The sequence below is a fragment of the Gobius niger genome (assembly GCF_951799975.1).
Source record: "Gobius niger genome assembly, chromosome: 18".
Classification (NCBI taxonomy): domain Eukaryota; kingdom Metazoa; phylum Chordata; class Actinopteri; order Gobiiformes; family Gobiidae; genus Gobius; species Gobius niger.
Window position 1 is genome coordinate 27,265,273 of NC_136869.1, and position 14,200 is coordinate 27,279,472.

Consider the following 14,200-nt stretch of genomic DNA (forward strand, 5'->3'; position numbering starts at 1 on the left):
CTGCCACCACGCTGCTACCACGCTGCTACCACGCAGCCACCACGCTGCCACCACACTGCTACCACACTGCCACCACGCTGCCACCACACTGCTACCACACTGCCACCACACTGCTACCACACTGCCACCACACTGCCACCACACTGCTACCACACTGCCACCACACTGCTACCACACTGCCACCACGCTGCCACCACACTGCTACCACACTGCCACCACACTGCTACCACACTGCCACCACACTGCTACCACACTGCCACCACGCTGCCACCACACTGCTACCACACTGCCACCACACTGCTACCACACTGCTACCACACTGCTACCACACTGCTACCACACTGCGAGAACTTCCTCACATACTTCAGACGGGCCCAGTAAGTATGTAATGCACTCTGATATGTCCGGACAGGGTGTTCAGCCTCCTGTCAGCGCCACTCAGTGCACAAACACAGGATCAGGAAATGCTCTATATCAATGTGTCACGGGGTTTGTATGGTTCTTTACTGAGGATGTTAAAAATATCTACACAACCACAGCTTTTGCACATTTCATTCCCATGTAAATTCGGTCGTGTACATGTGTACACGTGACCTCACAACATTCTAAGAGCCTATAGTTTAAAACTGATGCGTTGGGCAAGTAAGAACCATTGCAATCATGGAAACGCCTGTAGCTTTCTGAGCCAGTCCCTACAAATGAGTCCATTTTTTCCCCATTTGGTTTAATGGACCTGTTTGAACTGAGCGTCCTATCCTCATATAATTGAATGGAGAAGAAGATCATGTTTAGTGGCCTTTGGATGATTATCTGATCCATAGACATAATAAGATAGACTCCTTCTGCTCAAACCTGTTTACACTAATGCCAGTCATTCGAGGGGTAGTCCATGATGGACTTAGAGACTCCTCTGACCCTGCTTCTAAAAAGGGCGGGATCGTCACAGTAGACCCGGCCCTCTCGGGGGGCGTGTAGTTGGTCGTGCCTGCACCATTAGCTTTGATGCTAACAGCCTGTCAACTAAAGTCTGGCCCTCATTAATATACAAGAATTCTAAAATGTACCTTACGAAAACCCGCCTGGTTTCTTTAATTACACCTAACCCAGTGTCATCACAGGAGGAACATCCAGCTGCAAAAAGTTTAACATAAACCAGCCTTTACAGTCGTTTAAAACGTGTGGAAAGAGAAAGCGTTTTCTAGTGCAGAACTAGATGGAGGTATTGCAGCAATGGCAGCCCTTTGCAAGGTGGTCATGAAACAGTGCTACCTGCGGCCATTGATGTGACCCTAGAAAAAGCAGAAACTTTATTTAGCATTTAGCTCAGACACGTTTATACGCTAATTTGTATCAAAAGTAAATGGGCAGATATCATGAGATTGCTCTTCTCTCTGCTCCTTTTCATTCACTGTATATATACTGACTTATGTATATATTTTGAAACAAATTTTAAAAAATGGAATGAAAAAATAAGTAAAATCTCAAAATGTACATTCATTTATGATTTCAGCCAAATGTGGTTGATTGGTTGACAAAAGCTAAAAACATCTGGATCGATCATTATTTGAGATGTTTGAAAATACATTGAACAAGCTAATAAACACTGAAAAGTTTCCCGGACTAACCGTTAGGCTCGAACGCCGGCTTCTCCTTTTTATTTCTATGCTGACCAGGTTTAAAGTTAATATCTCCAATTCCTGGGCCTATCCACAGGAAAGAAACACTGGCTCAAAGAGAAGAAACAACTTCATACTAAAGGATGAATGTGGCCGGTTTGTGGATCCAAACCCTGATCAGGTTCAGCACTAGTGTTTTTTTGGGAGGATTTTATCCATCCCATAGTCCAATAATTGCTGCAAACTGCCATGCTGTTGCAATGTTGTGATAACACACATACCCTCTGTAGAGGCACATTGGCCCCTGCCCTCCATCTGATATTATGTCATCCTCATGTTCTAGAACATGGACGCAACCAATTGTCTGCAGATATTTTTTGTTTTGTTTTGACACCGATAACGAGCACTAATCATACCCAATTGCTCAAAAGTTTGGGGTCACGCAGACAATGTTGTTTTCCATGAAATCTCATATGGAACAGACTTCATTTCTGAAAACAAGAATAAACTGTGGAGTTTCACAAGAAAAGTCATTCTTCTGACCTTTGAGTATAAAGGTGCCTCGCTTAAAGGAAAGACTGTTTTATAGCTTCTCTGATCAGCACAACAGTTTTGTACATCTATGTAGGCATTCTGTTAAAAATCACACGTTTCCAGCTAGAATTAACAACGTCTCAACTGTATTTCTGATTCATTTACTCATTTTAAGCGACCCCAAACTTTTGAACGGCAGCGTAAGCAAAAACAGCCGAAGTCCGTTTCCACCACCACCACCACAGCCTCCAGCCTGTAGGACACACGGGGGGGCACCATGCTGAGCTCACACACAGACACTGACGCAGACCCAGATCCTTACGTGGAGATGCTCTACAGGACAGTCCCACAAGTCCAGCTCCTCACACTCAGACCCCGAAGAGTCCTGGAGAAACAAACCGGGGGGGGCTAAGGCGCAGAGACCGTTTCTTTGGGGATTAGGGAAGACGCCGCTATTTTTGAGCATTCAGCTTTCATGCTCAAAAGGGGGGAAGAGATGGCACCTGAAGCACTTTAAAGGCCGCATACCTGATTTTGGGGTTTCTTAAACTTTCCAGGTGACCTTTCAGGGTCACTGTAACATTGATGCTAACAAAAACTAGCCTGCAAGTTAAATAATTACTTACATTAGCAGTTTTTTCACAAACCACTGCATATTCAATACACTGAAAGAAGAGAAAACTAGTTTCATTTCACTACAAGAAAAACAAAAACAAAACAAAAAAATCTGGTACTTTTAGTCCTTTTCTTCTGGAAGTGTAAGATCAACTAAACAAATGAGGGGGGGGGGGCAACGCCTTGCCCGGGGGCCCTTACCTGCTGCATGTCCTCCAGGGTGACGGGCTGTGTCTGGAAGCGTGCGCTGGCCCGCCGGTTGCGGAGGCCCCCCCTGCTCCTGGTGACCCGTGTGGGGGGCTGGGCCAGGCGGTTGAACAGGGCCATCTTCTCAGCCAGGCTCAGGGTGCACAAGTCGGGCTCCTCCTGGCTCTCCTGGCTGGGAGGAGGCGGGTTCTCCACCGGGGGGTCCCGTCGGGGGACGGGGGCCGCTTGGACCTCCTGCATCAAGGGGGCCTCTCTGACTGGAGCGCTGCGCTGGGAGGACGCCTGCAGGCTAGGAGGAGAGAGGAGGGTTAGGACCTACACAGTTGAGTTCAGTATACTTCATCAGTCAGTACTTGGACAAAGTAATGATGCCAGAGAGCTGCTGATCCTTTCACTATGGGACCTTTGACCACAGAACCAAAACGGAGGAAGAATTGAGTTTTCTCCTTATAGATTACTTCTAAAGGTGTGCCATGTTCCTGCTCCCAGAGAGGAAGAGCCGCTGGTCAACTTTGCCGTATCAGAGGAGTGTATGAGCGCGTTCATGTGGTCAAAATAGGCTATTTGCTTACTTTGGCTTAGTACACTGCCGGGTTTGGGAAGATTCTGGCTCAATTTGCGATAAAGACTATAATAATTAAATACATCTATACATGTGATGGACAAGTTGTTTTGCCAAGACACTGATCAAATAAGACTCATGAAGCGTATGTAGAAATGTAGAAATGTAGAAATCCTTTGGGGAGCTTCTGTGGAGGGTTGCAGAGGGAGTCGGACACTTGTTACCAAATCAATTGTATTGTGATGTTAAGTTTCTTTCTTTTAGAGTTCCAGAGCTGGTGAGTAAACTGATCGACTCTGCTCAGACTTCTAACCCGGAGCGGAAAAAAATGGATAAAGAGTTAGAACCAGTCTTTGTCATCAAAGGCGACAAAAACTAAAAGCAATGACTGTGGAAAGCAACGGGGGCTTATTTACTTGACTCCAAACTAGTGAAATACACTTGAAGACTAATGACTGGAGAAATGATAGAGACAGTATAGTAAACTGTACGCTCGGGCAAATATGCTGCAGTGGAAAAGTAGTATGAGCTCACTGAGCTCACCCCTATTTCCATGGGCTGAGAATGACCCAGGGCCTCAGGTATAAAGTAGAAATGGCTCACGTCCTCAGAGTGTCTGCGTCTGTGTGAATCTGCCATCTGTTTTATGAGTAGAGCAAAATTCCCCAGACATGATGCTTATGTCTGGGGACATAAACATCATGTGTTTAAGCATGTTTAAGAAATGGCTGTTGTCGTTAAAGCAAAGCACATACCAACAAACCTGATAGTTAGTGCTTCAACACGGATGAACAACAGACTTGTTATCACCATTCAATGACATTACACTATCTATTTGTCATTTCCGGGGGGAAAAAAGTCTGTAAAATGTGTGGATTACTGACATGGCTGATGTCGTGGAATGCCCATAAAAAAATGTCCGACGTCTCGGGGAAATATCAGTTTCACCGACGTCCCCAGGTCATGATAATCCTGTGTGAATTAGGCTCAAGTGGGAGTTAAATAAAGATTAGAACGAGGAGCAGCGGGCAACTCCCAATCTTGAGTCCTGAACGTGATTAGCTGTACATGCAAAAACACCAACAACTCACACCACAACTAACATAACGGTTAATAAAAAGCTCCATCAACCAGGCCACACAAAGCCAGACTGGAAGATTCTTCTCGTGCAGACCAGTCAGTGTGAATCCGTCATGCACCACTCCACCCAGAGCCGTGCTGTACCTGAGCCGGGGCAGACAGCAGGAGGCCACAGTGGGGCTGGGGGCTCGGGGTATGGCTGTGAGAGCGCCCCCTGGCTGTGACACGTGAGATGGGACCCTGCGGCAGGACGGGGCGAGAGAGGAGGGGTCAGGATTCAGGAAGTTTGACGACTCGGTGTGATTTGATCCAAAACTCTTCATCAGGAGCAGATCTCAGCGGAGCTCAAAGCAAACTCGGATTATTTCATGACGCTGTGATGATTGTTTCTGTTCCATTTCACGTGCTAGTGGCAAATGCTTTGGTCCGACATAAACACACACGCTTGGTTTACTTGGGCAGGTGTGAGGGCTGGCCAGCAGGGGGCTGGTGAGACAATTTGGGCTTTTCTTTAAATGTCCAAAGAAAATATTCTGCATAGTTTTTTTATATACATAAACAACAGATGAATAAATAAAATAAAGTTGTTGTTGTTTTGTCAGAACGTCACTAGCTCTCTTCCTCGAAATGGTGGCATTGTATGTAAAACTGAACAGTTCAGAGTGTCCTTTTATTGTAGACAGCCTAAGACACCTGTGCAATATTCAAGCATCAGCATCTGGATATCCCACAGCTGTGAGGGGGAAGGAGAAGTGCTCCCTGACACAGATTTCGATAGATTTGTGAACAACATTTGAGAGAGATGGGTCTATTGTGTTGAATTAAACTTTCCTCTTTTCACTAATACCAGATTTGTGCACAATGCAATTTGGGGCTTTTAAAAAAACACTTTTTCCCCCTGATCTCCATCTGAAAATACTTTATGAGAAACTTAGCCCACATCCAATTATATAATTATGTATGTAATGTTTATTCCATATGTGTGCACTCGCAAGACTGTTGCAGGCAGTAACATCGCTCAGATATGAGGAGACGGGTGACTTGAGGCCTGCGAAAAAGGTTGATTTCCATGAATTTTGACTTTGGTTGCCAGCTTAGCATTATTTTTGTTTTGACTTAAAGCTGGACTGTGTTATATTATTGAAGTCGGTTGTGAACAGCTTTGTTTGTCACAGAACAAATGCTAAACTAAACCAAACCCAAGAGCTGCTCTAGAACTGAGGTTTGAAATCCTTAACTAAACCTTTGGATTTCTACAGACTGGAAATATTGTAAATCGTTTGACGTTTGCACATTAAGGCACAAGCAAAAGAAATACTTGAGTTCTGTTAAATTACTGCATTACTGCAAACCTGCATCACCCCCAGAGCCAACATCAAGTTCTTCTGTGCTTGTCCAAACCCACATTATGTACATGCTACACAATCAGTGATGGGCAAATAACACCAGAGTGCTTCCTGAAGCGGAGCTATACACAGCACTGTTCTGCTGGTCGTGAGACAACACTGCCGCTTCATTCTCAAAGCTTTAGAGTTTCCGTTTAAATCCAGTAGCTATAATGTAATGGTGCAATGCTATATAGGGACACAATCCAGGAGTTAGAGATGGGAACACTTCAGCAGTAGAAGACATTATAACATGGTAAAAAGCTCAAAAGTGTCCTTTAATCTATTTTATTTTTAATCCTACAGTATAGTTGTAAATTCCAATATTTCTTCTCACAAAAGTGCAGACTAAAGCCTAACATTCTCCCATCCCTTCTCCACCTGTATTAGCGCCCACAGACCGACTCACGTGGCAGCGATGACCACCTCCTCCGTGGTGACCGGCTGCGTTCTGGAGCGGTCCTGGCCTCGCCTCAGCCTTCGGTCCACCGCAGCATTCCGGGAGCGAGACTTCGGAGCCGCACCGTCAAAGCTCTTCTCCAACTCCTGCACCAGAAACAGTCCAGACACTTCAACATGGCAGACGTATCAAGACCTCATGGAGACACAGAGATACTTGGACGGGACTTACTCTGAACAGTGAGCGCTTGGCTGCCACACTCAGCTTGGCTCGCTCGTCCAGCTTCTCCTCATCTGCTGCACACAGACACAGGGAAGAGGGCCATTCAATTCAAGGATAAAACACTTCTATATACGAGATATAGATTGTTATGTCTATGTACATAAAGGTGTTCCACAATGCTTTCAACCCATTTTGATACATGATAATGTATGTAGTAGTACAACAAATGGGGTTGGGAGGTCCTCCCCATGGAAATGTTCAATCAAACAGATTTAATTAAGTGCAATCTGTAATAAGGCTGACTAAAATACATCAGCGTGATAAAAATCAGAACACTGTCTACATTATACTACTTATTATGATTACTTTTCTCTAACTTGACATAAAACATTAAAAAAAACTAATAAACCATTGTTTATTATAAAAACATTTAAAAGTTAGTCTTTTATAATCTATTTTTTTAATGTATTCACCGTCAGAATCCTGTGTTAGTGCTTCTGAGTGAGGCCCCCTCAGTCCCTCTGCTGCTTAAACTGTAGAGATGGCACAGAGGCTCGAGACTACACTAAAGACAAACCTTTTACCAGAACTCCTGACCATAAATATAAGGCTGATGGTTGTGAAATAAAAAGTGTCAGAGTGTGAGATGAGTAGACTACATTTACGGTTTCTTGATCTTGTGATAAACGTCGCTATTGAGTACATTCAACTTGCAGCTTACGCATCGCTAACAGAAACTGCGGCTGCGTGTATAACACACTGACAGTCGGCTTCACATGGTTGTTCCTCCGGTCTCCCCCTGTAGAGGACTTCTGTACAGTGCAGCCTAGACAAATTAACCAACCATCTTGGCTAACAACCCCAACCAATTCATATTTACCATTTATTTAAGGTATAATAGATAACCTCAATAAAACAAAAGGCTTGTCATATACACTTTACACTCGTGTGTTTTTCTGAATCACACAGCCCTGTTTTAGCACAGTCTCAAAAGCCAATTGATTTATCATATGAACAGCATCACTTTCATGTCTAAAATTAGCCTTCGGGACTTATGGGAGCCATCAGCGGAGCTATGCCTCAGATGTCTGTCCACTTTACCGCAATAGAACCAGTCTGTTGTCCGTCTCCTCAATAAAAGTCACACTTTGTTGATTTGGACTTGGCTGCAGCACAGACACTTCATATTAGCGATGTCAAAGCTACACTGGCAGAGGCATTTGAGGAGCGCATGCGAGAAATTAGCTTTTTGATCCAAACTTTGGACTGTCCTGAGCACTCGGCCATCAAATGTGTGAGTGACGGAGCTATGGGCCTTCACCACTTGTGAGAGGGCGTCACAAGAGGAGGCGACTGCTCTGATGGGAGCACCACTGACATTCATTTCCTCGTTTTCATCACGCTGGCTCTCACAGGTCAAAGTAAAAACTGTATTAACTCATCATGAGCTAAACATGTTTCGAGAGAAAGAGCTGCAGCCGTCAGCTGTGGCACGGATCAGCCCTCGCTTGGCTGTAAACGTGAAACAAAACAAATGCACATGTTTACCCCCCACTCCCCCTCAACCCCTCTCCCTCCCCTTCCGGCCGCGGAGTCGATCTGGTTGGAGGAAATAGAGTGTACCCTACATACTTCCCACTTAAATGTGGTAAGTCTGGAGTGAAAAGGTCACAAGGTGCGCTCTTAAGAAGCGCAAAATGTTCCGCTATTGAAACAAAAGATTGGGCCTAGTGTCTTTCAGGCACTAAAAGCATTAAAGCTTCACGTTTTATAATTTAAGAACAATGTTTATGTAAATTAACCAATAATTTACAGTTTGAGGAGCCAATTTGACGATGGACTTAATTGCAGATGACACTTCTGGGTTCTTGCTAATACAAAAAAAAACTAGAAGAATAAAAATACTACAGCAGTAGAAAAAAAAAGAAAGTAAACGGGGAAACCAAAACTGCGTGAATAAAGAAAAAAAGTGAAAAGTTAATTCAGCAATAGTATCAGAACCAGTGGTCTGCTCAATGGGAGCTCCTCAAGGCAGCATTTAGTGTCCCCTGCTATTTGTCATGTATATAAATGACCATCCCCATGCAATAAGTCATCTATTCATCCAAAAATAGAACCACATTCGGGGTCCTTGCATGGGTGGCTGCCAGACAATCATTTAACCATTTTAACGTTAGGAAACCTGGATGCAGGGATTTCTATTCGTATCCAACTGTAAATGCCTGATTTGTTTTGTGTGCTGCACAGTCGGAACCTGCTGAAAAGCACACAAGGCCAGGCCAGACTTGTTAAATGAAAAAATACTGCAGGTATTTCTGTTATATGAGATAGATAAAGCCTATGAGCCACAAAAAACATAAGAAGATAAATAAACATGATAGTTCCTCTGTAAAAAGCTGCAAACGGTCACCTTAGTATCCGCAGTGCTGTAAAGTGCTTACCTTCTGTGGAGTTGAAGTCCGAGCTGGCGTAGGACCTGAAGAGGCAGAAAACAGCGTGAGTAAAGTACGTGTGCGGACATGGTCAGGTGCTAGTGAGGCGGCTCAGGGACATACAGCAGAGCGAGGCGTTCCAGGTCTGCTGGAAATGAGAGCGTTCGTTGCAGCGGCAGAATTAAGACGGCATTAAGACGTTTCATGGACAAACAAAGGCCAATTCATGCACTCAATGTGATCACATGACAAGACCGAGTCCAACCAATCAGAGACCGGGCCGCTCAGCGAGAGGAGCCCGTGGTAATGTGGTTAGACGGGGCAAAGGCAGGCAGAGGAATGCTGCACTATCGATATGGAGGGGGAGAAAAGTGACTTGGACTTGAGTGATAGAACAGTGATGGAACATGCCGGAGAATGTTTACGGTTATACAAAATAACGCAGGCCAAATAGCACTAGAATCCTCACTGACCATGGTATTAAAACAAAACAATTTCTTTATAGGGTATTGCCTTCAAAGTCTAATACTGTATACTACGTTTTGTATGCGCACATCTTCTATAATGACACTTTGTCAGTCAGTATCAGATACGGTATGAGGACACTGTTCATGCATGTGAAAAGACAGAATGTGATGGCACATTCTCAGCCGTGCAGTCAGTGAGGAGCTCAGCACAACTGAGTTTGAGCTGCTTCCCCCAGACCTCAAGAGAACCATCTCTACACATTTTATTTCACTTTCAAAGTCACTGGGATGCAGCAGCTCTTTACAGGAGAGTCCTGGCACATGTTTTTAGTGAAACCTTTGCAGACGAAGGGAAAACCAGCGTTTGCGCAGGGAGCAGCACGCCACATTTAATTATGTTTAATGCCATTTTAAGGCACAGATACATTATTTTCTAATGCCACCCATAGGCCTGTCACGATAACAGAATTTGAAGTTTGATATACAGAATAGAGGCAGGAAAATAATGCAAAACTAACTATCAGCATATGAGTTGCAATTAACATGGAACTCAATGAAACCCAATTTACTACAGTTAAATTGTTCAAGTGTTACAAAAACAAGACACAAGATAATAAAAATGTAAATAAATCCGGCAATAATTACTGACCCCAAAAAAGTATTGTTGATCTGCCATTCATTGAACGATAAGTCGATAAAGTAATTATTGTGACCAAAACACAACAAATCTATGCATTTGACATTTCAAAAGATTCTTAATTCCCCTAAAGAGAAGAGTGAAGGACATCTTGATATTTAAAATAAACGGACACAGGAAACGTTTTAAGAAAACATTTTAAAAGCAAAATGAAAACATGTAATCATGCTTTATAATGCTCCACAGAAACCCAGTAAAGCATGCAAACTCCTCATGAAGGCCCCGGTCACTCACAGGAAATACAGTGGTATAGAGAGGGCTCAGGATACATGAGAGCTAATATGAAGTGCTTTCCTATCTGCAAAGCTAAACAAATCCCACTTCAATGGCCTCATAAGCAGCAGCATGCAGCAGCGAACACTGTACATGTGCCCAAACGGAGCACGGCGTTAGTGGCTTAGTGAGTTAAGCTGCACGCTTGTGGATGCTTCGGCAGATTAGTGGCTGTTAGTTTCAGGCCAGGCTTCGTGTTGGCAGCGAGTCAGCATTCGCCCAGAGGCAGCGGGGACGTACGTGGGTGCTCTGCGGCTGCTCGGAGGCGTGCTGGTGGTGGCGCTCTCCATGTAAGAGTGCCGCAGCTGGGCCACTGACACCTGGGGGTCTTGGGAGATGTCGGCGATACACGGGGCGCTGTGGTAGAGGAGCTCCCTCCCTCTGGACGAGTGGTACGCTCTTGGCTCGTATCCTTCCTCCACATCCTCACTGTGAAACCTTGTGGAGCCGCATTTTGGAATAACGCTACATTATTTCAAACAGTTCAAGTGTCATTTCACTTTCACCTCAGTGTGTAATAAAACCACATATGGACATTCATAACTGGTTGTTTAAATGCATGATTTGTGCACTGAATTTCAACATTACGCCATGGCAATTTGCTTCAAAGGCTGTTTTCTCCAAACACATACGTCTTACACTCTTGCACCAGCATCTCCACTTCAGTAGCCTCTGCAGGCACCAAAATGTTAAGCACAAGGCTGGAGATTTTCAAGGCTCCAATTTCTGCTTGCTTTATTGAGTTCAATCTAATAAATCCAATTTACAGATCGTTCCCCACCAATAACTATTTAAAAACTCTAAAATTGCCTCCGAGCAAATCTTTGTAACTAATATGTCATTTGCCTAATGCCTGGTGTACATAGTGTGATTTTTTTTTTTATCTTATAAGATTTTTAGATGTCACAGTGCACAACGTGGAGATTGTAAAATCGTGAGCTGCGGTCGTCTCCACTGTGATGGTTCAAAGAGAGAATTGTAGCTATGACCAAAGTTTATCATAGTGAATATCAGGCTCCAGAAGGCGTGTGTTTAGCTGAGGCAAGTGCCGCATGCTAGCAGGGTTTAATTTCGTGGAAAAGTGCAGGGAAAGTCCTGTCAAATCAAAATGCCTGGCCTCTGTGCTTTGACCCTGGAGCGGCGTGAGAGATCGCGACAGAGATCCTCTCTGCAGCGAGACGAGGCTCACTCTGCGAATAGAGTTCCAAAGTATCAGACACTGCAGTCGTAGCTCATCTTTGGTCGTACGACGGCTCTATTTTAAATCTGTATCCATGTATGTTCATTAATATGCTGTCCCGACCAAATAGACAAAAATCTAAAAAAAGAAAAACAGAAACCTGGCTTTATCAATTATAGACTTCATCTCCAATAGGGATGAATTTAGGCAGCAGATGCTTACATGAAAACAAACCAGAAAAAACTGCCACGTTCTAGTATTTGGTTTGATTTGGGAATAACCTGGTCATTCAGGATGTCCAGGTCATCGGCTGATTCTTTGGGCACATAGTGTCACTGAATCTAGACCTGACAAAGCAGCAGCCCCAGATCTAAACAGTTACATCAGCTTTGTTGGGCTGGAGGTGTAAAATGAAAGAGGAACCGCCACTATCAGATCTATATTATGGCTTAAGAATAATTAAAGGCCCAGTCAGTGCCTGAATTAAAGCAAGAAAAATGGCTTACAAACAATAGGGGTCGAAACTAGGGGTGGGCTATAACGTATCGCTTATCTATAAAATGAAGGAAGTAAATTGCTTGAGTCGATCATATTTGCGAGGAAAGTAGCATGGGCCCTAAAAAAAACATTAATCTTCCAAATAGCTGGAATTTTGAAGTAGTTTGTCCGTTGTTTTTTAGGCCATATCTCCTATCTAACATGTCAACTCTTCACAGGGATGAGTTTATGAACACATTTCACAACTAGGGAGCAACACTGTCACAATAACACTAACAATGAGCTGCCAGTTCATCATCCACAAACAGCAGTAGAATCAGAACCTCAGCGCACAAAGGTCTTCTCACAAATGTGTGCTTTTACGATGAACTGAAGGAAAGAACTCTTTTATTCCAGCTGAATGGAGTGTAGTTACAAATGCTTTATGACCAAATGTGGTTTGATTACACCAGTGGAAGTGCTGCGTTTGAACGGCTTTCACATGAACACACCTCATCCCTAGGTGCTCCTCAGTATGTCCTCGTCTGACATCCTCGCTGCTCTTCTCGCGGCGCAGCGTCTCCGTCAGCAACGTCCTGCCCCGGAGAAGGCCCCGTGTCCGCCCCTCCTCCCCCCCGTCGGGTCCGTGCTCCTGGGGTGCGGCTGCAGTGACGGCGGGGCCCGAGGACATGGAGAGGTAGGTGGGGCAGGAGGAGCAGAGGTCCGGGGCGGTCGCCGGAGCAGGGTGCTGAACCGGGGCCAGTTCGGGATGGGGACGGCCGGAGGGGTGGGCCAGTCTGTGGGCCACCGGGGGGTCAGAGTTTTGGGCAAGATGGCGACCTCTGGGGTGGCCCTCTACCCGAGCCAGTCGCTCTCTAGTGCGGATTCTTCAGGAGACAAAGCGCTGATTAGCAGATCAGGATTCAACCATTTTCTAAAAAGCTGTAAATGGAAGGAGAAGTGTTGCGTCCCTCGTAGCAACCTCCAAAGCAGCGTTTAGTTACGCTTTCCATTTCCATCCAAAACCACCAGGCTCTAGAATTCTTTAAGGGTGACATATTATGCAAACTGGACTTTTGCGATCTTTTAAGTAGGTTACGTTGGTTTTCCTGTAGTTAAGACTTGGAGTGTTTGTTTAGGCTCTGCCTTTATTGTGGTCTGTCTCTGGGAATTTCTGTTTGCTCCAGTCTAACGTCCACGCCTACCCAGGAAGAGCACAGATCTGCTCTCACGTAAGTAATGTTTAAGGGGAGACACTACAGGCAAAACTCAATTTTTTCAGTTTTCAGGTTTTGGGTCAAATTGGTCTCTGAACATATAAGCTTTCACCCGGAAACAGAAAATATACCTAATCTTCACAAGAACATGTTTAAATATTGCGCTGATTCAATGTTCCCCCATAGACTTATATGGGAGAATGCAATTTCAAGGGCCTTTTTCTCAAAAGACATTTTTCTGTCATTGTGGCGACACTATGTCCACGTCAGTCGGACGTAAAGACTTCACATTATACAGCCTTGGACTGAACAATATTTGGCCCCATTTATTGAGTTTTGAATATCAAAAAACAAGGCGAAAATTACATTTTTACAACATTTTCCACTAAAAAACAGCTTATTTTAAAACTAAACAAGAAATCCAAAATCCCCTCTGAGAAAGTCTTGGTAACTAATTCATTAATAAAATGAAACCATAAATTTGAATGTAGCTCTATCTATTATTCAGATTTCGTCGCCAAAAAGATGGGAAATTTGGGGCATTTTTAGGCATAAACACCTTGTTCTTATATGAAAAGATAAAATGACAGAAAACTTGCAATGTATTTTTTTCTCACATTTATGCCAGTGATCTACAGCAAAAGTTTCAAATTGATATCTGTAAATATACATTTTTTCCCTGTTCACCTGCAGTGTCTCGCCTTAAATGTGCTATAGCACTCATCTGTCTCCCAACCAGAGATATTGATAGAAGCCAGAGGCTCCAATATCTACTTCTCATAATATAAATACACCAAGCCTGACTGTGGCACTAACTTTACATCTCTCAGAAACAC

The 14,200-nt window shown here is 44.1% G+C and overlaps 1 protein-coding gene across 4 annotated transcripts in view; it reads right to left on the bottom strand.

Moving 5' to 3' along the window:
* Positions 1-14,200, bottom strand: part of svila (supervillin a) — a 54,378-nt gene that overhangs the window by 26,362 nt on the left and 13,816 nt on the right. For 2 of the 4 annotated variants that reach the window (XM_079575881.1, XM_079575883.1), the window contains 7 exons: positions 12,660-13,034; positions 10,731-10,928; positions 9,063-9,097; positions 6,631-6,695; positions 6,409-6,545; positions 2,967-3,261; positions 2,473-2,535 (listed from right to left, as the gene is read on the bottom strand). In XM_079575881.1, the coding sequence (XP_079432007.1) occupies positions 2,473-2,535; positions 2,967-3,261; positions 6,409-6,545; positions 6,631-6,695; positions 9,063-9,097; positions 10,731-10,928; positions 12,660-13,034 (1,168 nt within the window). The remainder of the gene's footprint in view (positions 1-2,472; positions 2,536-2,966; positions 3,262-6,408; positions 6,546-6,630; positions 6,696-9,062; positions 9,098-10,730; positions 10,929-12,659; positions 13,035-14,200) is intronic. The other 2 variants (XM_079575882.1, XM_079575884.1) reach the window with 2 other exon arrangements.